Source organism: Pimephales promelas, chromosome 5 (genome assembly GCF_988280905.1).
Source record: "Pimephales promelas chromosome 5, fPimPro1.hap1.1, whole genome shotgun sequence".
Taxonomy (NCBI): domain Eukaryota; kingdom Metazoa; phylum Chordata; class Actinopteri; order Cypriniformes; family Leuciscidae; genus Pimephales; species Pimephales promelas.
In genome coordinates this window covers 34,835,850-34,862,307 of record NC_142773.1, presented here as the reverse complement: position 1 = coordinate 34,862,307, position 26,458 = coordinate 34,835,850, and the positions used below count along the sequence as shown (strand labels likewise).

At 35.7% G+C, this 26,458-nt stretch overlaps 3 protein-coding genes across 4 annotated transcripts; all 3 read right to left on the bottom strand.

The window, feature by feature from the left end:
- Positions 1-2,941: 2,941 nt before the first annotated feature.
- On the bottom strand, positions 2,942-9,291 carry LOC120482122 (serotransferrin-2). The gene is made up of 17 exons (XM_039676132.2): positions 9,162-9,291; positions 8,921-9,075; positions 8,723-8,825; positions 8,121-8,303; positions 7,324-7,447; positions 7,186-7,241; positions 6,891-7,051; positions 6,576-6,723; positions 5,011-5,153; positions 4,816-4,912; positions 4,699-4,719; positions 4,454-4,612; positions 4,197-4,350; positions 4,025-4,092; positions 3,744-3,931; positions 3,353-3,512; positions 2,942-3,240 (listed from the first exon to the last, which is right to left on the bottom strand). Exons 1-17 carry the CDS (start codon positions 9,196-9,198, stop codon positions 3,197-3,199), a joined length of 2,001 nt encoding a protein of 666 aa, XP_039532066.2. The 5' UTR covers positions 9,199-9,291; the 3' UTR covers positions 2,942-3,196.
- Positions 9,292-14,198: 4,907 nt separating this feature from the next.
- On the bottom strand, positions 14,199-14,832 carry LOC120482123 (serotransferrin-like). Its single transcript, XM_039676133.1, has 2 exons — positions 14,655-14,832; positions 14,199-14,447 (listed from the first exon to the last, which is right to left on the bottom strand). The coding sequence occupies exons 1-2, from the start codon at positions 14,815-14,817 to the stop codon at positions 14,260-14,262; spliced, it is 351 nt and encodes a 116-aa protein (XP_039532067.1). The 5' UTR covers positions 14,818-14,832; the 3' UTR covers positions 14,199-14,259.
- Positions 14,833-16,120: 1,288 nt separating this feature from the next.
- On the bottom strand, positions 16,121-24,958 carry ubxn7 (UBX domain protein 7). Of its 2 annotated transcripts, none has more exons than XM_039675573.2 (11): positions 24,842-24,958; positions 22,270-22,426; positions 22,106-22,173; positions 21,491-21,556; positions 21,279-21,391; positions 20,185-20,331; positions 19,989-20,079; positions 19,104-19,231; positions 18,564-19,020; positions 17,809-17,888; positions 16,121-16,903 (listed from the first exon to the last, which is right to left on the bottom strand). In XM_039675573.2, the coding sequence occupies exons 1-11, from the start codon at positions 24,909-24,911 to the stop codon at positions 16,742-16,744; spliced, it is 1,539 nt and encodes a 512-aa protein (XP_039531507.1). In that variant the 5' UTR covers positions 24,912-24,958; the 3' UTR covers positions 16,121-16,741. The 2 variants fall into 2 exon arrangements, with proteins under 2 accessions (XP_039531507.1, XP_039531508.1); XM_039675574.2 differs by lacking the exon at positions 24,842-24,958 and adding an exon at positions 23,836-23,955.
- Positions 24,959-26,458: the final 1,500 nt, after the last annotated feature.

Here is a 26,458-nt window from a genome sequence, read left to right as displayed (position 1 = left end):
ATAGAAAAACAATTAAAACACTCACGTATTGAAATAGCTATTAAAACGACCGTGAGTATAAATCAGTGAGGCAGGAACTTCCTGCTTCGTATTTATTTATAACACGAAATGGAAACAAAACATGAAATACGACATTCAGTATGCAGGTAAATGACCTGCGTGAAATTAATTTATGTAAAATATAAAAATAACATGTTGCCATCAATTAAATTAAATACAAGGAATTAAGCATAAATAAAGCACGAAATGTATTTATTTTTGTACATTTAAAAGCGTCATGAAACAGGCTAAATGGTAAATTTCACTTAGTTTTGAGGGATAGGCCTACATATCTTGTCAGTAGGCTATAACTTTAAAATTGCATACATTATATATTAAATTATTATCTCTAAGTGTTAAGATTGGGAAATCAATCATTTTTACTTAGCCTACTGGTAATCAGAGCAAGCATAAACATGTTACTCAGATAATGACTGAGCAGTAATTGTTTATCCGAAATATAAAAGTGGTTATGTCCTACATTTATTTGATTAATAAAAGAATCAAGATTAAAATATTAGAAGAAAATATTATAACAACTTAAATAAACCCTTACAAAACACCCACTATCTGGAGTGCCCTAGATCTCCACCAGAGGCTCCACTTCCCAAAACACTCAAAACAATGTTCTGATTACCAATCGGAATGCTTTGGAATATTCAGCTGCCAGTTCAGAACCTCCTGGTCTACGACGACCTGAGACAAGACATCCTTTAATGGGTCGGCCTTGTGGTGGCAAGATGTGACAAACCCCAAAGTAATAGAACCAGGCCTCTGGTTGCCACCGTTTTACGACCTAAAAAAAATCTGAGCTTTGCTCTAATAGGAAAGCAAAAGACACCTCAAGCAGACTTTTCTGCATTTTTTTAACGATGAACTGTTCTTTGAATAAAAGTGTATCCCAAGACATTGTGTGTATGATTATTATTATGTTGTTCCACCGCCACACTGCACTGTCATTTAGCTGTTTTTATAAAAATTAAAAACCATTGTAAACTATTGTAGCCTAAACGTCTGCTCTGCTCTAGCACGAGCTGCAGTTGGACACAGTGCAGCAGGAAGTTCAGTGATCACATGATGAGAGATGAGATGACATGGCCAAATAGGCTCAAATCCACGTACAATCACTAGTGATCATTAAATCCCTTTTAACAGTATATTTCACAGACTTAGACAAGTCTTACTCCCCCCCCCCACCCCCACCCCACCCCACAAAACCTTTAGTATTAGCATTAGCTACAAACACTGAATTAATACCATATTACATTTAAGTAAAGGAGCTATATCAGATAATTGGGAAAGTTGGACAATAAACAGCAATAGAATAGTTTTACAGTAAACTGGTTTTGCAGTACTATCTTATATTAATGAGCATTAAAGAAAGGCTATGTAAACAAACCAAAAAAACAGCCACTGTCCAAAAGTAGCTAATTATAGGATGACACAGCAATGGATCATGTTCTATAAGATCATCGAGTTTGTAGCATGATCCAGGGAATTAAAACGTCGCCTACAAAATATATCCAAGCCTAGTTGAGTTGGTAACTAATACTTAGTAAATGTGTAAAGTTGAATAAAATGGAAAGTGCCACCTAGTGGCTGTTGCCCCCAAAAAATCAGAGTTTTGCCTTGTTCTTTGACATGGCGGAGTCTAATCTTGTAGAATCATACATAGACTGTAAAAAATATGGACAAAGCGTATGTGTCCTATGGTGCTTTGCTTTCTAAAGTAAAGTAAATAGAATTTCAGAGGAGCAAACTGTGTCTGGAATCACCTCTCTTTCTATGGTAGGCTCCTGACGAGCTCTCACTAAAGTACGCATGTGTAGGCTATGTCGTGTAATTTATATACGCTAAAGTGAGTTTTTACGTGCATAGGATACGTATGGTTTGTTAGGGTAGGTTTAGTGCTGTGGGGTGCGTGTGGAGCCTATGTACGCAAATGAACTGCGTCTCATATGCACGTAAAAACTCATAGCAGAAGGGGCCTTTGTCAGGTCAAGGGTTAGAAAAAGGTGAACAAAACTCACAGCGAGGTAAACGTAACACAATTCACCATTTGAGCATCAATGGTCATGTTGCAGATGATTATCAAATTATTTTGCACTTTTGTCAATCTTTACAAATCCAGCTATTGTGCTGATACTGCAACTCTCTTCTTAGACTCCCTAGAAAGTGTAAATTCAATAAGTGCTATAGAAAAAAAGTTTTGTGATCAGGATATAATATTAGAAGGTAGCTGATGCCCCTTTTCTTTTGGAAGTGCTTATCGATAGTATTAAAAACCACAAACTTCCTCAACATTCCTCAAGGAATAATTTCCCTCATTCCAGAACAAAGATTAGCTCTTTATTGACAATAGGCACCCAATAAGTTTATAATGATTATAAGATTTTGGCTCACATACTCTCCAAGAGTACAAAACATGTGCTCGGTTCTATAATAGATGAGGCTCAATTTGGATTTATCAGTAATAGACACATCAAATAATGTTCAGTTTTAGATATCTTAGATTATTAGTTTAGTTTCTGATTACAGTTTTGTTCTTTTTTTGGATTTGTTTAAAGCTTTCGACATTATAGAGCATGGGTTCATCTTTCAGTGTCTTAGTGCCATAAGAACGTTATACACAAATGGCAGTAGTTCTGTTATCCTAAATCATGGCGCAACCCACCGCTTTGAAATTTCAAGGGGAATAAGGCAGGGCTGCCCCATTTCACAATACCTTTTTCTTCTCGCTGCTCAGCTTCTCTGTGCTCACATAAAAACAGCAATTTGAAAGGAGTAGCTATAGCTGAAAGAGAGGTGATCATCAGTCAGCTTGCTGATGACACAACCCTCTTTCTTAGGGATGCTATGCAGATCTATACATTTGCCTGACTATAATTATGAAACATACTCATAGAAAAAAACTTTTTTTATTTTTTTATTTTAACCACTGTTGTAATAAAACAGAAACCCAATCACATCAATCTCTGCTTTTGAGTGTGAGATTTACCAGCAATGCTACCCTTGTCTTTTATGATTTATAATGACACTACTGCAACATATGCACATCATGTTTCTCTCGTACTGGTAACTTATAAGGAGAAATAGAGTGGATTCAGGGAACATGTCAGACAAAGCTCATATGGTCTGAAGTTGATGTGTATTTCTTTTAGGAACTCAAAATACTATCCAAAGTGCATGCCTTTACCAGATCTGTAAAGAAAAACATTACAATAAATAACTAAGTGGGAATCATTTAAGAAGTCAAAAGCAACAAGACACGGCTATAAAATCTATATTTGGAAATCATAGACATATTCTATACCTGGTACACCCTGGCCAGTCTCGTAGGTCTTTTCAATCATTTTTATGTATGGTTCAGTCAGGAATTCCCCCACAGGTTGAGTATATTCTTGAAGGCATTTAGTGGAATCGGAGAAAAGGAGGTTTCTTTCACCCTCTGACTTGAACAGGTTGTTTGAAGGCTAAAACATGGGGGAGAAAATTTAATGATAAGACAACATTTCAAAACAGGTCTAGTAACACAAAAGATGCTGCTTTAAATACAAGTAAATGAAACGTATACAGGACTGGAGATGTACATGACATCACCTACCTATGCCAGTTTCAACATCACAAAAGATAAAATACAGAATCTGGGAAAGAAGAAAACTGAGATCCACAGAAAAATCTACACAGAACTGCAATGAACTCACTTGAGCCTCCTTCAGAAAAGACACCACATCTTCGCGTACATCTTTCCGAGTGATCACAGCATGAGACGGCACTGTGCCAAGCTTACATTTAGCAAATTCATCGTATTTGAATGTTCTGTCAGGTGACTCTGGGCAGATCAGTTCAAATTCTTCTGACTTCAGTTTCTTTGCCCATTCTGGTCCTTTACCTAAGTAGATACCGAGAAGGAACCAAACCATATTTAAAAATATGACACTATGAAAAGTGTGAAGCTTTATTAATCGATGTAAACCACACTAACCATCGGTGTAAGCCCAAACAATACTGTGCTTGATAAAAGCAACGTCACCAGCTTTTTCTGCAAGACACCTACACGAGGAATGAGATTATACTGTGTTTATTAAGGATTGGAGTCAGCATATAGATCTAAAAACATTTCCCTTTCCAATCTAGTCTACGGTCCGGTCCATTACCTGAAAGCCCCATCATAGCCATAATATCTCTCTTCAGAAGAGGCTTTGCACTTGCTTATATCTCCGCCCACTGGTGACTCACTTCCTATACACAGTTTACACATGCTTGATTGAGCATCAGCACCAGGAGCGCAGCCTTCACTGAAGAATGTGTCTGAAAAATGACATTATTTTATGCAACTACATCAACTAAATCTGAAAGAATCAATAGAAAACATGAATTAACCAGCTGAGAATACACACTCAGTGATACTCACATAGGCAGTTATAAGTTTTGTTACATATGACTGAATCTGGGATTTTCCAACCAGCATTGCGATCCAGGCCAGTGTGGCAGGACTTTTTCCCTTTCAGATTACTCCACGTTACACCCGAGCCCTTACGCACAACCGCCACAACATGGTAAGCTGAGGTCTCTGTACACATCACAGAAATGTTCATAGCAGGATTGTCGGATCAAGTATAGAATACTGTTCTCGGTTTAGAAAAATGTAATACTTGCCTCCTCTATCGGAACAACCAACTGCAAGGAAGGAGAGAATAACATTTTAGGTTTCATCAAACATGTAAATTCTGACTAGTAGGTTTCCTATGAATTGATTCATGTGTTCATTCTTACATTCATCATACTGCTCAATCATGGCTGGAATTAAACCGCACTTTTCAGCAATATATACCTGGGCACCATCAGCTGCAAAGGCATCTGCTTCTTTGCGCTTTAGTGTAAATAAAACAGAATATTAACATACTGGTGGACAGCAAGTAAAGATTATTGACATCAACCTCAGCATTCATCCATGTGACCCAACAATACCATGACTTTCTGGATGCACTCGTCCACAGATGTTGCACTTCTGCACTCCATGATGTCCAACTTGTCACACTTATCTTTCTCTGCATGGCTAATAGTACACCATCGAATTCTACTTTCCGAGGCCGGTGGTGGCAGGGTCGTAGCTGATGAGAAATGTACACAATATGCAATCATGCTTTAAGTAAATGTCAAGAACTACAATCTTAAGGCCCCAAAAGCGCTTGACACCTAAGTCAGCCTTAAAATGGGGCATCTGCAAATGTTCACAAAAAAAAAAAAAACGTGGTAACCCTTCATTTTACAGTGTCATTGTTACATGTCGTTACTATAGTAATAACTATAAATAAGGCAAAATTACATGCAACCAAACTATAATCCTAACCCTATAAGTAGTTATATAATTAATTACAGTGTAACAAGGGCACTTTAAAATAAGTGTAACCAAAACTCCGAAATAAAATGTATTTTAGCAATTAAAGGGTTAGTTCACCACAAAATGAATTTTCCCCCGTGTGGTTCGAAATCCACAAGACTTTAGTTATTCTTTGAATCATAAATGAAAATATTTTAATGAAATTATAGATTTATGTCCCTCCATTGACAGCCTACGCCACTACCACTTGAACGATTCAAATAGTTCATAAAGAGATCATAAAAACTAGTCAATATGAATGAAGCTGTTCACTTTACATAATAAACAGATTTAATTTAGGCTTTTATTCACATGTAAACATTCATCAACTCATACATCATCTATGGCAAACAGAAGCCCAAGCATATTCGCTTGACGTGTGAGAACCAATGAGGTTCATTCTCGTGTGTTACGCAGCACGTTTGAGCTTCAGCAAGAACCAATGAGGTTCATTCTGTACTTTTGAGCTTGTTTGTTTATGTTCTGATCAATGTCTATAAGTGAATAAAAGCCTAAATTCAATCTGTTCATCATATAAAGCGATCGAGTCTCTTCAGAAAATAATCATGGTTTAGTTTTTCGATCTACTCCACCGTTTTTATATATTAAACTATGTTATTCCCATACATAACTCTGTCGTCTCAGTGCGTGCGCTCAATCGCTCTGGCGTGCGAGACACTTTCATAGCACTTAACTAGCTCATTTCATTCAACATGGGCCAATCAGAAAAAAGCGACCTACCACCTCCACGTTTTCCCTATTTAAATACAGTTACTCGAGCAGTGTAACTCGACCTAGGACGGTGACACAAAATAAAATGTTGCGCTTTTCTAAGCGTGTAAAATGGATAACTATATCGTATGGCGTAATACCACAGCAAGTGCTTGCGAGTCGGCGTAGTAATGTCCGACAGTAATCTCTCAGATTTCATTAAAAACTCCTTCATTTGTGTTCCGAAGATAAACGAAAGTCTTGAGTGTTTAAAATGACACGAGGGTGAGTAATTTATGACAATCCCCCCCCCCCTCTTAATGAATGCTAAATAATTCAAATATATGTTGTTTAATGCATGTTTATGTGTAGCTTCATTGTCCCAGTACTTTTTTTAGGGACACTGTATACGTTCACGTGTATTTTAGTATAGTTATGTCACCTTTAAGGAAACGCATGGTCTCATAATAATCATGTCCCAGGTAGAGGAAGGAGTCTGTGATCTTTGGGAGCTCCTCCAGGCCAGTTGCAGAGTCTGAGAAAATCAGGTCTTTAACCCCAAAAGGATCAGAAGTGAAAAGAAATGAACCCTGTTGAACACAACAAGAGGCTTTCATTGTCTCCTGAATTACAGGATGAAATAGAGATTTAGATAAATATTTCACACGTTCCTAAAACAATGGCAGGCTTTCTTTAGTAATAAAGTAGTATGGAGAATTTAAAAGTTACTGATGCAGCATCTATTGCAATGACATACCGGAACCTGTGTAAGGACTTTATAAATGTGCTGTCTATCAGCATCCTTGTGGCCGATGACAGCACGGGGAGGCTCTTTGCCGAAGTGACAGTCCTTGTACTGCTCAACATCTTTCCTAGTGCCGTTCATGCACAACAGCTGGTAGTCCTGTCTCTCGCTCACTTAGGAATTCAGATTCAGATTAGACAAGAAAATCAGCAACCTTAAAATCATAACCTCCTGCCACAACTCTAATATCTTTAACAGTTTGTGGCAGTCGATAATATTTTATATTTTGACAAAAGATATCACTCACCTGGGATTCTATCTTGGCAAATAAATGCAACGTCTGCATCACCCTTTTTCAGGCACCTGGAAAGGATGCATGAGTCATATTGTTGTTTATACAGAGAGAAGACAATGTAAATATGAGTGTAGTGTGGAATTCTCGTACTCGAAGGCTTTTTGGCCAGCACTCTGTGAGCAGCTGCAGTCACCCTGGCAAGTTGAGCACAGGTTTGGGTAATCGGCTTTTGATATTCCAGGAACACAACTGCGTGAGAAGAACTGTGACACAGCTGGAGAACACAAAAAAAGTGCCCCATCATTCAGTTATACATCAATTACAAAACAATTCACATAACCAAAAATCACATTTAAAGCTGGTCAATCTACCATTTTGAATGAGATTTTTATAGTTTTTCAGTATTTATTTTAATTTTAGTTTGTTTTAACAAGTTTGTTATATGCTTTTGTCATTTTTTCATATTTAATCTTTTTTATTTCAGTTAGCTGCCAAGGCAACATTTTAATTTTAGCGTTATTATCCCATCTTCACACGACTTCTCGCCAAATTAATAAATAAATACATAAAATAAAATATTTATTCGATTTTTAATTTTTTAAAATATTTTTTCCTGCATATTATTTAAAAAAAAAATAGCCCATGCACAGAACAATTGGTCTAGCAATAAGATGAACATTGCAGCAATATTAAAGCATAATGAAGCCCTCAAAAGGCTATTGTTAGAGATACATGAGAGTCAAGATGGCGGCAGTTTTGTGAAACGAGAGTGTGTGGTGTGATACGACGAGAGACACATACGGTAAGTGATTTCAGCAGCATGGATAAGTGGACTGATACACAGCGCATGGACAGTGGTCGATATAAGGAAATACCAGGCCACTGAATGCCAGTATTTCAGAGAGACATTTAATAATAATCCACATATGATGTAGAGCCAAACTTACCCTTCTCAAGAGGCATGTCATCAGAACCAGCCCAGTCAATTATCCCGGCTTTAACCAGACTTCCAATAGGTAAATTCCAGCCTCCAGGGGATTGATAACAACAGTGGCAGGAAGTTTTTCCCTTGAGATCTTTGATACTGAAGTCAGTGCCACGCTTCACCACAGCTACAGCATAACAAGGCTCTAAAAAGTGAAGCAGAGAGGAGAGGACAGACGCAATTTATTATTAAAGGAAACAAATGGAAACATTTCCTAACATATTGTTAAAGCACAAGTGGAAAACCATGAACATCATTAATTGTCATTGATATTAATTTGAAAAAGTGTCATTAATGTGAAAGACTGCATCAAAAATTGGTAACATTTAACAAAAAGGTTCCATGTGTTAACATTAACTATATTAGTTGACATGAATTAACAATCAAAAATACGTCTAAAGCATGTATTAATATTTTCATTTCCACATTTACTAATGCATTATTAAATTCAAAAGTTGTTCTATATCTTATATATTTTTTATATATAGTTGTTGTATATATATATATATATATATATATATATATATATATATATATATTTCATCAACACAATCAAATATTTACCTTTTTTACTCTTTTCTGCAATGATAGGACGGAGTTCATGAGGTTTGAGTCCAGCCAAGTAAACCTGTTCTACATCAACAGTTACAGCATCTGCTTCACCTTCCTGTGAATTATAGACAGTGGAATGAAAATACTATAGTTTAGACAGAACAAAACCCCCAAGGGTGAGTGAGGTAAAATAATACACATTTTTTTTACCCTGATGCTCTTTATGCATTCGGATATAGAAGGCTTGTGAAGACACACAATACTATCAGATGATTTCATTGCAAGGTGTTTGCATTTATCCAGCTCTTTCTGTGTTTTCACACACCATTTGACTTTCTGAGCCCTGGCTGAGGGCAGTGCCACAACTGCAAAGAAAACAATCAGTGAGAAACACAATGATTAAATCAGAACTGAAGATGAAAATAACAACAATATCAAAGACGAGAATTACCAAGGCAGCCCAGCAACGAGATGAGCAAGATGTTCATATTAGGACTTCACCAGCGATTTCTGGTAGGAAGAGACAGGAGAGAGCATGCTTTTTATAGGAGGTCTGGAAGCACTAGTGGGTTGGGCCAGGCAAACACAAGATATCATCATCATCATCATCATCATCGTTTGCTCATGATTTCTCAATATGCTTGTGCAGAAAGTGAGCCATTCACATTTGCAAAGTGGACATTTTCTTTTTTCACTGAAATTCAGCAGCTAATGTTTATGTCGAACATTTATTAAAAATTGAAAAATAAAAATTCACTTTCTCTTTATATAAATAAATAGTAGAACGGTACAATTATACTTCACAAAATCACATAAAAACATGACAAACCTACCTTTCATTAAAATCTACCTTCATCATATATGCAATATTTGCCAAAAAGTTAGTGTGATTTTATTGTTTTTAGTTTAACATTTACAAAAAAAACTATGATATTGAAATTGTAGTTTGTAGTTTTGAGTGCAAAACCACATTTTTGCATAAACTTTTAACTCAAAATGTATAGTTAAGTTAAAGTCCCTGTGACAACTAGTCTAGCCCCGATCTTTCCTACTGCTGTATGCATCAGCATAAAAGTGTGTGTTGACTTATCCAAACACAGTCTATCACATTCCGTACATGCTTGACATGATTAACTTATTTTATGGATATCATGATTTGTAAAGAGTAAATAGGCTATTGTCTCTGTTCGGAGATCGTTGCATGTGTGCTTAGAAATCAGTTGATTGGTTTGTATTTGACTTTTGTACATTGTAAATATTACTCAATCCAAGAGTGTAAAGTACAAACTGATAGAAGTTCAGCAAAGAAACCAAAAAGCCTTTTTGGGGTATGTCAAGAGAGAGATGGTGTCCACATTGCTACTAAATCACAGAAATCACACCAGTGTGTCACTGGCATTGCACAACTCTGGGCTTTCCAGAGAGAGAAAAGATCAAATATATAAATATAGTTATTGCAAAATACAGTAAATGCATTGTTCGGCATGTCATTTGCACTATCAACATTAACTCTTTTTAGTTTCCGTCTTATATCCCAAAGAAAAAGAAAAAGTTTGTTTATGAAAATTAGTATTATGAATTTAGAGCAGTGGTTTTCAATCCTGGTAATTCATTGACTTGGATTCACTAGCCTACAGAATATAATCCCACATTTGAACCAAATAGGGAATGAAATCCTGTATTGGGTCAATGACAAATGAATTTTTGCACAACAAAGAAAAGGAAAAATCTTTTACAATCTGAAGTTATAAGAAATACTCTTTGCTGGTATCATATTGCTGGTATTGACTGAGCTGTCTGTTAAAGATGAGGAAGTATGTACCAAGCTTGCCTACTCTTTTACTACACACTCAATGTACTTTTTCTTCATAAAGAGAGTACATACTTATAGGGCGTAGCTAGTATAAGTGGGCGAATTGAGAACTAAGCAACCGTCGTGTGTGCTGACGCGCCAAGTACACTGACAGAAAGGGTCACACCACCATCAGGATGAAGTTAACATCTATTCTCGTATAATGGAAATCATTGTTTTGTTTCACGCAGACTGCAGCCCATGCAGCACATAAACTGGTTTCTGAGAATGAACAAAGGTGACTGAGATTCAGCTCTCTTATGTAACCGCTTAGATAGTGTCCTGTAGCACTTTATAAAATCTGAGCATGCAGTCATATTGCTCTGTTTCGATTCTACATTCCCAAGTGTGAGTACAGCTGTGCCTATATGTGTAAATCCTGTGGTTGATTGACCTGATTATTTGTCCAGCTGCAGCTATTTAACCTAGTCCTGCTTGCACAAGTTGAAAGGCCTATGCAAACATTGAAGAGCACTGTGATAAAGAGGAAACAAAACAATGAAAAGTTTTACCAAAACTGCCGAGATAGACAGCTCACAATTGTCCAATGGAGATTAATTCAAACATTTATAAATTAGGTGGTTGATTTATTTAAAATTTAATTTTTGTATACCTGTGAATTAAACAATAATATGTTGCATATAGCAGTCAGTTTTACATCATAATCATATACACTCTAAAAAAAAAAAGGTTCTTCAGAGGTTCTTGGCGGTGGTCATGGTGCTATATAGCACCACCTGTTCATCAGTGGTTCTTCAGTAGTTCTCTGGGGTGGTTAACGTGCTCTATGGCACCTCTTATGGTTCTACCTAGCACCACATGACAAAGATAAGTGCTATAAAGTGGTTCCCCTGATTACAAGCCAATGAACCACTTTTAGTGCTATTTAGCACCATTTTTTTTTAGAGTGTAGGCATTCAATGTGAGACGAAAAGGAGAACTGGTTTGGTTGTTTTGTAGGCTTGTAGGCTTGCTGCCCTATCAGGCAATGACTCTGTGGGCAGCGTTGGCGCATGAAGGTACCTCACGAAATTGATTTTGGACACCTGTGGCAGCATAACGGTTTAATGATCTACAGCAAAATAGAGCGAGCTTTGCTGAAAACTAAATTAATATTTAATCGGTACAATAGTAATTTCTAGAAATGATATCAGATGTGGGAAAATGTTCTTCTAAAATATACATTTGCACTCAAACTGACCAACTACCGCAACTTTCAGACAGTCAAGCTCTAACTGAATGGACATTTGATTTAAAAAAAATAATATTTGCAAATATTATGTGGCCAAATTCTTAAAAAAAAAACAAAAAAACAACAAAAAAAACCAATGCTTTCTACTATTTATTCTTTTAAATTTAAATTTCTGAGTGAGTTTCTGTAGGCCTACATTATATGAATATGAATTTGATTTTTTTTTTTTATGAATTTGGCCACATAATATTTGCAATATTTTGCAACTCTGGAGATCCCGTCACACAGGTAACATTAAGAAATCTCGGGACATTTATTGGAATTCTGTTTTTGTAACCTCATTTGCAGCCTTTGAATCTCATGTGACTCATTCACATTCTCCCTTTTTACCCTGCACACCTCAACATCAAAAAGTGTTTTAAAGTTGATGCTCTTGTGCTTGTTACCACGCAGGTGAGCTATAATGAAAAGTTAATTTAGTACTTTACGTGTTACCTGAGAAAGAATCATGACCCATGTTGAGAAACATTCTGAATATTATTTTAACTCATTAGCAAAATGTTAATAAAGCCCAAGAATAACATGAAAATGTGCAATAGAAATTCAGACTATCATAAAAATGTACATTATTGCCTCAGGTTTTATTATTTATAGTGTTAGGGGAAGTAATCTAAGAGTGAAGCATCTGCACTAATGCAGATTGTGGGTTCATTTCCAAGGCTATATCGATTATAAAAGAATGGTGTTCACTGCGGTTCCAAAGATAAAGAACTGCAAACCACATAGTAGAAATGATCATAGTAGACACATTTCTGTGATCTTTGCCTGGAAAACTGTGCTGTCAGCATGTGGGTGGTGGGAGCACAGTGGGTAAATAGCACAGGATCAATACATGTGCTAGAGACACAAGATCAGGCACGGTTTGTATGGCTATATTATGACCATTTGTCCACATGGTGTGATGTGCAAAATACTTTTTTCAACATCTTATCAATCATATCTAAAATTGGGAATACATGTAAAATCAGAATAAACAATGAGAAATATGAACTACTATGAACACAAGGAAAGTACCATAATTATTAACAGGGAGTTGTTGCAGTTTTTACTAGGGCACATTTTTAAGACTAACTGTGTCTTAACATTCTCTAAACTGTAAGGGCAAATGTCTCAACTGTTTGCTTGAACATCAGAACGCTTGCCTTTCTGAAAAATGTAGTTACTCACCCAAAACATTTAATCCATTCTTCAAAACTTTATTCACGGCAGCGCCATCTTTGATTTGTAATGAGAATGAAAGCGATGCTATGAGGGATAGACTTGCATCTCTTATTTAATGTGTTTTCGGATTGTTCTGCTCATGAAATACTGGAAAAATATCTTTCAAAGAAATGTCAGTTGACAAAAAACTCCCGACAATGTAAGCTGTGGAAAATTGTATGTAATCTAGCCGCGTTATTCATCTTTTTACAGCGGATGCCATTGGAAACCTGTCATGATGGCGCTGCTCTGAATAAGGTCTATTGTGTCACTAAATTGGCCAATCGTGCTGCTATCCACTCTAATAAAAATGTTTAGAGTTTTTTTAACCATGGAAATGTTTGTTATAGTATATGTACTTTCAATACAATACATGAATGCCAGTTTTGTCAATGTATTGGCTTTTTAGACTACAGATTTTAAATGAACTAGGAAAATGCAATACTGTACATAAAAAGAAAATTAATTGTATGTATACAGTACATTTATTTTTACAGAAATGTTTATGTAAAATGAAATTCACAGTTGCCTTTTTTATTTTTACACACTCGTCTTCCCCTAGCACTAAACCACCACGTCTTCATATTGCTCCACAACAAGTACTTTGAATTTACAGTTTACATGTAATACATTTCTACAAAAAATAAATGTACTGAATAATACAAATGTATTTATACAGGGTTTAATATGTAGGGTTTTGACGTTCCTCCTTGTTAAAAAATGGTAGTGAATGTGCTTGACAAACTTCATACAGTAAATTGTGATTTCTATTCATTAAAATGGCAGACCATATGCAAGTTTAGCAGACATGACAAACATTCCATGTCAGACATTTATGGAATATACAAACATACGTGTCTGACAGCTTTTGATGAACAAGAAACTAACTGTTCAGGGAACTGAACTTAAATTGTTTTGAGATAGCCTAAATAAAAACACATTTTGAGAATTGAGCCAAAGCCTGAGAAAAGCTGTCAATCAAAGACATTTAGCTAAAACTAAACTGACAGTGACCTCTAGTGATCAATTTGTGACATGAATATTGAGGGTGTCACAGAATTCTTGACTGAACCGTGCCCAAAATATTTTATACTCGCCTTCATGTTATTACAAACTCTGTTGTTGAAGTCACATTTTCTTAAGCATTGACATGAATTGCAATGCTCCCCCATAAGAGGGTGCAGATTTATCCCTATATTGGTTATACTGATGTCTCTTAGTACTTTGCCTGATTATGAAACATACTCAGAAAAAAAAACTTTTTTTTACAGTGATACTCACATAGGCGTTTTGCCACATATGACTGAATCTGGGTATTTTCCAACCAGCAGTGAGGTTCAGGGCAGTGTGGCAGGACTTTTTCCCTTTCAGATTACTCCACGTTACACCCGAGCCCTTACGCACAACCGCCACAACATGGTAACTTGAGGTCTCTGTCTGTGCACATCACAGAAATGTTCATAGCAGGATTATCGGATCAAGTATAGAAAACTGTTCTCAGTTTAGAAAAATGTAATACTTGCCTCCACTATTGGGACAACTTTCTGCAAGGAAAGAGAGAATAACATTTTAGGTTTCATTAAACATGTAAATTCTGACTAGTAGGTTTCTTATGAACTGATTCATATGTTCATTCTTACGTTCATCATACTGCTCAACCATGGCTGGAACTAAACCGCACTTTCCAGCAATATATACCTGGACACTATCAGCTGCAAAGGCATCTGCTTCTCTGCGCTTTAGTGTAAATAAAACAGAAGGAGGTGGAGGTGAAGACAACAACTCCCATGATTCAACACTCATTCACAGTGTGATTAAGCTACTTTTTTGTTATTGATTTGAATAAGCGACCTCTTGTGGCGAAACTTACATACTGTTGTGTTATCATAAATGTCTGTTAATGATTCTAGTGTTACTCCCTTTTTTGATCCTCTTCACATCCTTTCTAAGGTGCTCTGATATTTAATGATCCCTTTGAATCCCGTCTTGGAAAGCCGGGTGCACACTGTACAATTTAGTATAGTCCTTTGCAGTTGTTCCTTGTTATATTGTTCAAACATGATCCTCGCTGTAAGCCATGTCACACTGTGAGATCTCAGTTGTCATTAATGTCAGATGAACGACAGGCAAGGTGCGTTTTAAAATGTTTTTCGTCATCAAATCAATAGACCCTTTAGACAGCAATGCCGGTAAATTATTCCAACCGCATAAGGTTAGTTTTACACTCACTGACTACTAAGTACTTCTAAATATTTTATGTTTCTAGGCATGGTGTCATGATTTTAAAATTCCTTGATGATGTGTAGAGGAGTTTAATCAACTAAAGGTTTGATTTTTCCCTGTTCACCTTTATTTTGAGCATAAAACTGGGAGACCAAGGCAAAAAGCAAAAGATAAATACTATGAAATGTTATTAATTTAAAATAATTGTCTTATATATAAATATATTTAAAAATGTAATTCATTCATGTGATGCTAAGCTGAATTTTCAGTATCATTAGCCTACTCACAGATCCTTCAGAAATCATTCTAATATGCTAATTTGACACTCAATAAACATTTTCTTATTGTCATCAATTTTGAAATAAAGTTGTGCTGCTTAATATTTTTGTGGAAACTTTGTACTGATCACTTACACTAACAAGCCAATTCATTTTCACTGAAAATGTTATAATGTGTAGCATACAGTTGCAAGATATCTATAATAGGATTCTCTGATAATCAATATATTTACAGCTTCAACTAATATCGTTTTTTTTTTAATTTATAAGACTATTTTAAAACACCAGTTTAAGACTATTGCAGAAATAGATATTCAGTCTATATTCAGAATAAAAAGGTTGCACCATTCCAATACAGTGGACATCTTAAGTAATTAGCATTAAAAAAAGAAGAAGCAAAAGCTACTTTGACTATTCGTCTGCCCCCAGAGGCCACACATCCTTGTGCTCATACAGTCCATGATGCTAGAGCACTACTAAGAATCTGTGTCACTTTGAATCACTTTACATTTTGTTCAAAACCACAATGTTCCTACCAAGAATCATGCCACAAAAACGTATACTGTCAGAACAGTTATTGAAGAAATACTCAGGTGAACCAGCTATCCCTTTTGTTTCAATGATTATATTTGAGAATCAGTTTTTTGTGGAAATGATGCAGTATATAAAAAAGGAGACAGAAACTTACTAAAGCTAAATGTCACTCTCCATTCGTCCCTGCACATTGCAGATGAGATATGCAAGGGTTTACCTCTAAATAAGCATCCACCCCAATCCATCACCTGAGCCCATGTTCAACAGGATCCTAACCTGCTCTAAAGATTTTGACAGGAACTGGTAGACATTTTGGAAATGATGTTCAATCCTTAGAACATCTGCATACACATGATACACAATGTTTTTCTTATATCAAGGCCATTTGTAAAAGCTTTTGGGGATTAAATTCCATATCAAAATGAGCTTAACTCGTGTACATGGACTGTCTTGAAGAAATAGACCCAGAAGGGATGGGATGTGCCAAGTTGGTTGTAAATAAATACGTTGACAAATGCAGCTCAGGGGAAGGTCCCTATGAACTACCAAATGTTCTGTGTATCCTGGACTTATTATAAAAAAGAAGGAAAAAAAAAAAGAAGACAAGTGGTAACAGGGCACAGTCAATTCAGTCTTTCTAGGGCACAAGTGACAGGATAGAAGGAGGTGTGGTTTATCTACAAGGGGAGGGGCTAATTTCTCTCCTGCACAAACACAGTCTCCTGCGGACACAGTCCTGCTTCCTGCAGTGTGATGTCATAGTCCAAATGAGCGAGTCTTCGGCGGGGGAAGTTGGTGACAAGTTCGAAGCGTTCGTTGGGGAATCCCTTTGACTGAACATGTCTCACCAGTGCCTACAAAAAAACAACAAAGGAAGAAAATGAAGGGTGAAACTACAAACCGACTTTGTTTTTACATTAGATCATTACTATCTTAACTCCTTACAAGTCAGCCCCAATTTTGGCAAGTGGTGCATTCATGACATCCCTAAAATAAAATGGATTCTGCTCTTAAGTCATTCTGAATTATAGACACATAACACACATATATTTAGAAAGCCAACCCTTGAGAGTTTCCAGTTCAAGACTCCAAATTAATCAGACTGTTATTAATATAGAGATATATAAGCTTAATTATTTTTATTAAAATTATTAAAATATTACGTGAATGTAGGATTGCAACTTATAACCACAACTAAAGTGTAGCCACAATTGTGATCATTCTTCATTTTAAATCTGAGAATGACATCTCTAAAATTAGTGTTCTATGAAGCCTATTATAAAACTACGGAAGAGGATTAGGGCCAAGCAATAATAATAATAAAAAAAAAACATCTCGAGATTAAAGTCATTATAATGCGAGATTAAACTCGGTAAATTTCGAGAAAATACTATCTTAAGAATAAACTCATTAAATATCAAGAATAAAGTCTTCAAATGTTCACTTTAAATGTCGACTTCTGTATAATCTTAGTACTTTATTTCTTTTGTATTCACTATATTTCCAATTCAAGACAAGTTCAAAAACAGCCAAGACAAGATATCTAGATATTGGTTAATTAAAAAAAAAATATATATATATTGTTATCTTGTATTTGTTTACTTTATACAGCTTCTTTTTGTTATTTGAAAAAAAATTATAAACAGAAGTTTGTTTATATTTTCAATATGTTTGTGTAATTTGATTAAGTGTAATTAGGGAATAAGTCAGCAATGGTAAAACCATTTGAACTCTACAAATCGTGAAACGCTTCACCCACCATAAGTTTAGCTTTAGCAGACAATGCTATCTGTTCCCTCTGGCCATCTGGATATCGCAGCATTAACCGGGCCTTTGGACCTGCGGACAGAGTCATTTTAGTACATTTGTTATTACTACATTCTCTCTGAATATTATTACCTTGTATAAAAGTTCAAATCCTTTAAAAGTCACAGTTCACCAAAAAACCAACATGTCACTAATTACCCCGTGTCATTCTAAACCCGTATGTTATTTTTTCAGAACACAAGAGGACAATGTTTATGAATGTTTTGCAAAAATGACAGAACAAAACCTACACAAGACTTGTGTGTTATGACTTGTGTGCTCTAATGTAAATCTTCTAAAGCCATCCAATAGATTTGTGTGAGGAATGGATCAGACTGAAATTTAAAGTCATTAACTAATGGTAAAGTAATGATGTAAACGAATCTTTCAGTCCGATTTGGAATTTGGATCGACTGGTTGTCATCTGGTTTAAAAGAATGATTCATTCACAAATAGGATTGGTTCGGTTCTCACGTTCAGCTCACTGTCTAAATAAGTTCACAGAAAGTTGACTTGTGAGGAATATAAGGCACAAGTCATATGAACCACAGTATTTTTAAGCTGCTTTTACATCCACTATGATCATCAATGTATTCTGTGGAAAATATAACTGCAACAAGTAATGAGAGGATTTAATTCACTTTGGCTTAAAGGGCCAGTACACCTAAAAATGAAACAGACACCTGACATAACAGAGATGCCGTATACCGTTGTCGTCTGGATCCGCTGTGCTGGTGCCGGCAGGTTCTGAGGGCTGGTGTGAGGTTGATCTGTGGTTTTCTCCCAGCCGCTGTTGGGACTCTGTTTGTCCTGTCTGACTGTGACAGACCCCAACTGGCTCTAGGTGATTCTTCTTGCTCTCCTCTTTCCTGTGGCACAACTCTTTGTGTGGGGACTTCCTGTGATGGACTGGGCTGTCCGGCCTGGTGGGAGGAGCTACCTCTGCAGAGACGTGTCCATCTAAAGAATCCTCCCCACCACCTATTTCATTATCCGAACCGTCAACTGATATCAGGCCCTCGCTGTCAGAGAAAGGCTCGGCATCTGAATCATCATCTGAGCGTGACTCTGCCTTGTCCTGGGCGGACTCATAGTGTGTTTCTTGAAGAGAGGCCCGGATAGCTGCTTCTAACTGACTGTCCTCACTGGCATCTATCAAACTCTCCTGTATAGACAGATAAAGGATTGCGAAGTTTAAGATAATATGTTTTTTTCAGAAAGCTCCAGAACCTTAAAGGGGACACTTACAGAACGGGCCCGTTTGGCCGGAGGTTGACTGGACTGCCCATCCAGCTGCCCGTGCTCTGATAGGAAGCCTGTCACCTGATCCAGGAATGAAGACACATCTAACTGGTTCCACTCCACCATCTTTTGTCCTGTGTTTGTCAGAGATGAAAACACTGAAATACTCTGAATTTCAGACAGTAATCAGAAGCACTTAAATACATTGTCATTTTTTTTTTGACCATAAATAAGCTTATGAAATGGTCATACCTTAATATTTGTCAACTTAAGCCATTTTGTATCTGATAAACAATTTATTAATGAATGAATAATACATTTAAAAGGTTTGCATGTTACCACCTTAATACAATGTTATTACTATGATTACCACCTTTTTTTATTACACAAACTGAAAAAAAAACCACATTTATCAATATTTATGGGAAATGTTAATGTTATATTATACAGTATGTTAAAAATGTCATATGACAATTACCAGTACTCCATTGTAATCAATGGATTTAATTAAACATCTAGTTTAAAACACACATGCCAGGTTCCCGGAAATATATTCTCGTAATTCATGTTGGTTTCATTGGTTTTAAAAGATTACATTTTTCATTTTTTTATTTAATGACTTTAAACATGTCATGTAAATTCAAGTACAATCAATAATAACATTTGTTTTTAAATACATTTTACCAAGGTTAATTAATAAATAGATACAACCTGATATTAAATAGATATTAACCTTGCATTGTCATAAAATATATTTTGTGATCATTCATTTTTTTTTATGATGCATTTTTGACTTCATGTCCCCTAAAATGAATTTTACATTAGGAATCAAACAGAGGCTCATTATAGAAAAGGTATTTTCAAGTAATGTAGATGCCTTGTGTGTCTCACCTGTACGGGGGTCCAAGATAGAAATATAGGGGAATTTGTTAAGCTTGTAAAACTGAATGTACCTCTGGCCTTCCTCGCTGTCATGGTAAACCTATAAGCAAAAACAAGCTGCCTAAACAATTCAACAGCTCATATTCACGTCATGTCATGCAACATAGAGTGACAGAAGACATTCATGTCTATGTAAGTTGTTTACCTGCCAGAATATGAAGTGTTCTCTGATGATGGTTTTCACAGCATCATTGCTCCACACGTCTCGGTTTAAACACTGACAGGCAAAATCCTGGACATTCTGAATGTTGATCATCAGCCATTTGTTTTCAAGCTGACCGGAGTCTTTTGCCTGATGTGAGATATTGTGGGAAAGAGTTAATACAAATAGTTGGCAATAATAATGGCTCGACTTAGAAATGTTCCAGATTCAATACAAACTCAAAAGCATCAAAATGCAGCTTATACTTTTGTAGAAAAGTTTTTTTTTTTTAGAGCTGTGGAATATAATTATTTTTATGTGAACGATTCTGATTCTGTGCACAGAAACAAAAGAACGGATTTTTAAATTCTGTAATTAAATAGGCCTTTTAATAAATATGAATATTTTGTTTTATTGTAAAAAAAAACTACTTTTTTAAAGACTATATTGATGAAAATGTTGCGTATATCCTTCAATTAGGACATTTAAGTACATTTTATAAACATGCCTTTGAAAAAAAACATCACTGGTGTGCCAAACAATAGCAGTGGCATATTTTAAGATATGTCAGTGCAAGTTGCTTTCCGTTAAAACGGGTCAAACATTCATTTAAGTCTGGGACTAGGCTTAAGCCTTGTCTGTGAAACCAGGGGTATATGTGTAAAGCCTCAGTTGATACCTGGGGATAAATGGACCCAAACACAAACTTGTAACTTTTATAAAATAAAAAATACTTTTAAAAATTCTAAAAAGACAAGTACATAAAATAGATAGTCTTGGCTCATTTGCAAAGTTTGTTAGTCACAGATGCTGAACCTATATTGTACCAGGAACATTCCTTAAGAACTTGTTCACTGATTCCACCCAGCCTGATTTCAGTTCTTTCCTTTATGTACGGCTCACAACATCCCAAACCTGTGTTTGGAAACTCCCTGATTAGCAATGCTCAACTTGGTTTTTGCCATAAAAAAAAAACATGACTATGCTGACAAAGTTTGAACTTAATGGCATAGAGAACTGCAACACGTGAATTATCCAATTACTGGAAGCGTTACTGGTAATACTAATAGGTGTACTAAAGCAGTCATAGACATCACCGTCTCAAAGCTGCCTTTGTGCATGAGTTCAATGGGAGGACGGAACAGATCGGCAAGAGTGCTCAGCTTCTTGTCCACTGCACTACCGTTTCTCAACTCCTGTTCCTGTCGGACTAAAGATTCACAAAACAAGAGCAGGGTTTCAGAGGATGAGCCAGACCATGTGTGCTGAATGTGATGAACCATCAGAAATACCTCACATATATACTTACTGGTTTCAGTCTGAAAATCCCGAAATCCATCAAAGATCGATCGTGCTGGTCTACGCCTCTTTGGTACTGTGAAAGAGATATATATTAGCGTATATGTAAACACAATCCCCTGAGAGTACATGAGGGAACTGCAGGGGGTTTGATGAAACGCTAATAATGAATTATTATAATTATTAAAACTTTTGGGAACGCAACTTTTTTACACATTCGTATAATTTGCTACATTTTTGTGGACTCAAGTTTACAAAATAAAAGACTGAGTATTTGATATATTCAAAAATAATAATGCACCAAAATTTCAACAACCAAAAATTAGTTTTCAGTTTTAGAGGGCCGAAATCATTGACCAAATCTGTGTTGTTTAATTAGTGCTTCTTGATGGCATGTTTTGACTGTGACAGTCTCTATTTTGTGCGCACAAAGTGGATAAACTACAACAGGTAAAAGTCAACTATAGGCTGAGCTGGCAATATCGATTCCTCATTCTTAATAAATCTTTATTTTGATGAATGTTTTGCGAGAAACAAAAAAATGTTTGTAGCGTGGATGGGACCTCCCATCCAATATTCGCAATAAGCTTAGGCAGAAAAGATGTATAAATGTGACCTGTAATACCTCCAAACAAGGGCTCTGGCTCCACCAGAATGTCTTGCTTCTGAGGAATGGGTGCTCGCACGTCGTCTCTGTCAGAGAGGAGGTCACAACAATCAAACTCAAAGCACAGAGCATGCAGTGACTTGCAAACACCATAATGCTGCTTGAGAAAGACTGCCACTCACTCTGCAGGAGGTTGTCTGCTGCTGGAGGCTCCGGCTGAACTGGCGCTTGTGCTGGGTTCCTCTGCGATGCCGCCTCCATCTAGAAACATGGTGACGGCCATCTCTAGGTTATTGTTACATGCTTCCAACATATGCTTCCCTACACTCTCTGTGGCTCCTGCAAACAAAAATATGCATTCAAAGATTTGTGAGGAGAAATAAACACACTGGGGAAAAAAAATAGAAAGAAAAAAAAATAGAAAAGACTGGAAATACATGTTATGGGCACTGCTGTTGCACATATCTTCAAATCACACCGTTAGACATGAAACGAGGATTTAATTATATATACTGACAGTAGTGTTTTTCTTTGAAAACATTATGATGTCTCATCAAAAAGTGACACAGCACTGGCATATTTGAACCGTTTTCAATTTAAAATATATATGTATTTGTGCTCCATAAATTGAGAGAGTTCAAGTCTGAAAAAATATGACATCTTATCTAAAGACCTGTTTTCGATTTTAATAAAATATAAATATTCTTTAGGCACTACTTGCTGCAGAATACAGAAAAAAACAGTAATATTGTGAAATACAATTACATATACTTTAATTATATACTTTAAATTATAATTTATTTTTTGTTACAGCATCATTACTCCAGTCTTCAGCATCACATGATCCTCATCCTTCAGAAATTATTCTAATATGCTGATTTGATAATCTGAATTTTTTTTTACCTGTGATACTTTTTTTCAGGATTCTTTGATGAAGAAAGTTTAAAAAGAACAGCATTTATTCAAAATAGAAATATTTTCTCACAATATAATTCTTTACTATCACCTTTTTTCTCGATTCAACACATCCTTTTTGAACTTTTGAACGGTAGTGTACACAGTTACAAAATATTTCGTTTTTTTTTTTTAAAATGCTGATCTTTTTTTTTTCATCAAAGAATCCTGAAAAAAGTATCACAGGTTATACAAAATTATTAAGCAGCACAACTGTTTCCAACATTGATAATAACGGAGTATCAAATCACCATATTATAATGATTACTTAGGGATCATATCACGCTGAAGGCTGGAGTAATGATGCTGAAAATTCAGCTTTGCATCACAAAAATAAATTATATTTTGAATTGAATACCTTTATTGTCATTGTACTTTACAATACAACGAAATTAATATACTTTATATTTTAAAGTATATTACAATAGAAAACCATTATTTGAAATTGTAATAACATTTCACAATATTAATGTTTTTTTTTCTGTAGACCAAATAAATACAGGCCTCTTTCAAAGCCATTAAAATAGTAATGATTCCAGACTTCTGACCAGATTAAAAGACAATTTTATATGAATGGTACACTGATATGAGGCTGAGGGTTCCTGGTCTGAAAAAGGTTGAAGAGTTCTGGTGCGAAATAAAACAAATAAGCTAAATTTTGTGTAATACGGTTACATTTGTGTAATGAGGCTTATATATTTATGGTATGTGAAACATGTCAAAGGAAGCGAAGATTTTAAAAAAAATTAACGTTACACTGTTCAAAATATCTGTAAAATATACTTTGTAGGTACCTTATAGTTTAATGCAGTTCACGTTATCCGCTTACTGGCAATACGCGAAAACAGAGGATTTAAACAAAACACGTAAGTAGGTAAAATCTGAAATATGAAGTTTAAAACCAAAACGCATAGAAGCAGCGCGAGCTGCAGCTGGACTCTCGCTCGCTCTCTCCAGTTCTTAAACACCCCGCCCCCTCAGAGCGCGCATGCGCACAAGTACCGCATCTTTCACCTTTCACAAAAAAAGTATCGAGCTGCTTAACATGGCTTGTGTTTCTGACCAACAGAACCGAAACTATCAAATTTTACACACCATCATGCGAGGCTCTATAGCAGCCTGTTTGTACACTTCTAACATCAGTTAAACTGAACATCCCCAGCCCGTGTAGACCATCACAGTTTTGCGAGGACCTTTCACTTAGATGTGAGTTGTGAGAGGCATACAGTCCAAACGGATAACTGATTGAGAATCAGCCTACACAACCCGCCATGTTGAGAACTGTGGCTCATATTCACAGAAACACTTGCTGAAGTTGTTAAACATTCGCGGTGGCTGGAAACATCCAAACACACATTATCAACCTGTAGCATTTAAATTCGGCAATGGAGATTATAATCGTAGAGTGAAAATCCTGCTGCAGTACTAATTTGGTTTGAATTTAAAGGTGTTACATGTAGCGATGGTGGAATAACACAAGTAACGTTACAATCACATGCTCAAAGTTCAGTGCGAGGGAGTTTTACATGTCCATCGGCACACTTTAGTAATTAGTCTACAACTGAACGCCCCTTTCCTGGTGTGATTTCTTTTCTTTTGCATGTAGATTCATATTAAAGCAAGTGGAGATAGCAGCTAGCTCTTTCGTTAGTCCCTTTCCTTTCCATGACAGAGGGGGCAGTAATGATGATGCCTCTCGATTATTCTTCCCTACATACAGCATTTCTAAAGACCCCATGTTTTACTCAAACGAAATGGCCAGTGCAAAAATTCCCACAAATGCAAAATGTCAATATTTACCAGTTATGGCTGTAAACTGTTGTATTAACCCATTAACCCCCGGGGCTGATGCGTCTCCGAGAGTCGCCATCTTGCCGCCACTGACAACAACACGACTGAACGCATGCACGACATCGACCAATGGGATCTCTTTCTACGTCTGACTCCGTGCGTCACCTCAGTGGACCTCTGGGTAATGTAGTTCATTCGAAATGTTTCATGAACAAGATGCCACTATGCACTTACTAAACTGATTTTACAATTATATGATATAAATATCCAGCTTGTTTCTCATTACACATTCATTTAGCAAATAACCTAATTTTTGATATAGTTTACTATTTTTCTAAAGCTATTATCTTTCATTTTATTGGCAAACAAGAATTTGTAAAAATGCCTAGAAGAACAAGAAAACCAAAAACAATAATTGGTAAAAATGCTTATTTTAATAAAAAAAAAAATGTATTGCTGCTATGTGTTTAAATTTGGTTTAATATGACATCTTTAGTATGAATTTTTAGGCCTAATTAGCTACTTTTAGTCATACTGATGCTAAGTGCTTATGCCAGTGGTTTTACCATTATTTCTGTCAAGGGAGACAGTAAAAGCACAGATAAATTAGCACAAATCCAGACTTTTCTAAAATGGGGACTGCCGTCATGAATCATGATAGTTTCAGAATCATTTTGGGAATATTAATAAGACCTGGTTTCACAGACAGGGCTTAGATTAAGCCAGGATTAAGCTTTAGTTCAATTGTGGCATTTATGGCTTTTATAAACGCCTTTGAAAAAAAAAAATACTGGTTTGCATCTTGAGACAAAACAACTGACATATTTTAAGATCAGTGCAAGTTGCTTTCAGTTAAAACAGCTCAAACATGCATTTTAGTCTGAGACTTAACCCTTAGTATGTGAAACCAGGGGTTAATTTATCGCAATTTAGATTAAAATAAAATCTATAAATTGTCAGTGTAACACCAGTCTATAATAAAGTGCAAAATTTGTGAAATATTATAATGAACTCAGCAACTCACCATGCGCACTTCAACCCTGCAGTTTTAAACAATTTGATGAAATTGTATGTCAAATAAAAATCTATATTTACAATATTTCCACTTTATTATTATGTTGTTTCAATTACATCTAATTAATTGTGTCGATTATGCTTACTGCAATTATTTAATATCCTCCCTATTACATTACATTATTATTATTAATGCAAAAAACAAATTTCAGAATTATTTGATAAAGTTCAAAAGAAGAGCTTTTTTTTTGATAAATGAAATCAATACTTTTATTCATCAAGGATGCATCAAATTGATCAAAAGTTACAGTAAAGAAATGTATAAATGAAATAGAAATGAAACAGAACTTTCTATTCATCAAGGAATTCTAAAAAAAAAAGTCCACAACTGTTTTCAACATTTACAATAATTAATGTTTTTTGAGCATAAAATCAGCATATCAGAATGATTTCTGAAGGATCATGTGACACTAAAGACTGGAGTAATGATGCTGAAAGTTTAGGTTTGCATCGCAGGGATAAATTACATTTTTAAAATATATTAAAATAGAAAACTTAATTTAAATTGTCATAATATTTAAAGAAGATATTGTTTATTTAATCAAATAAATG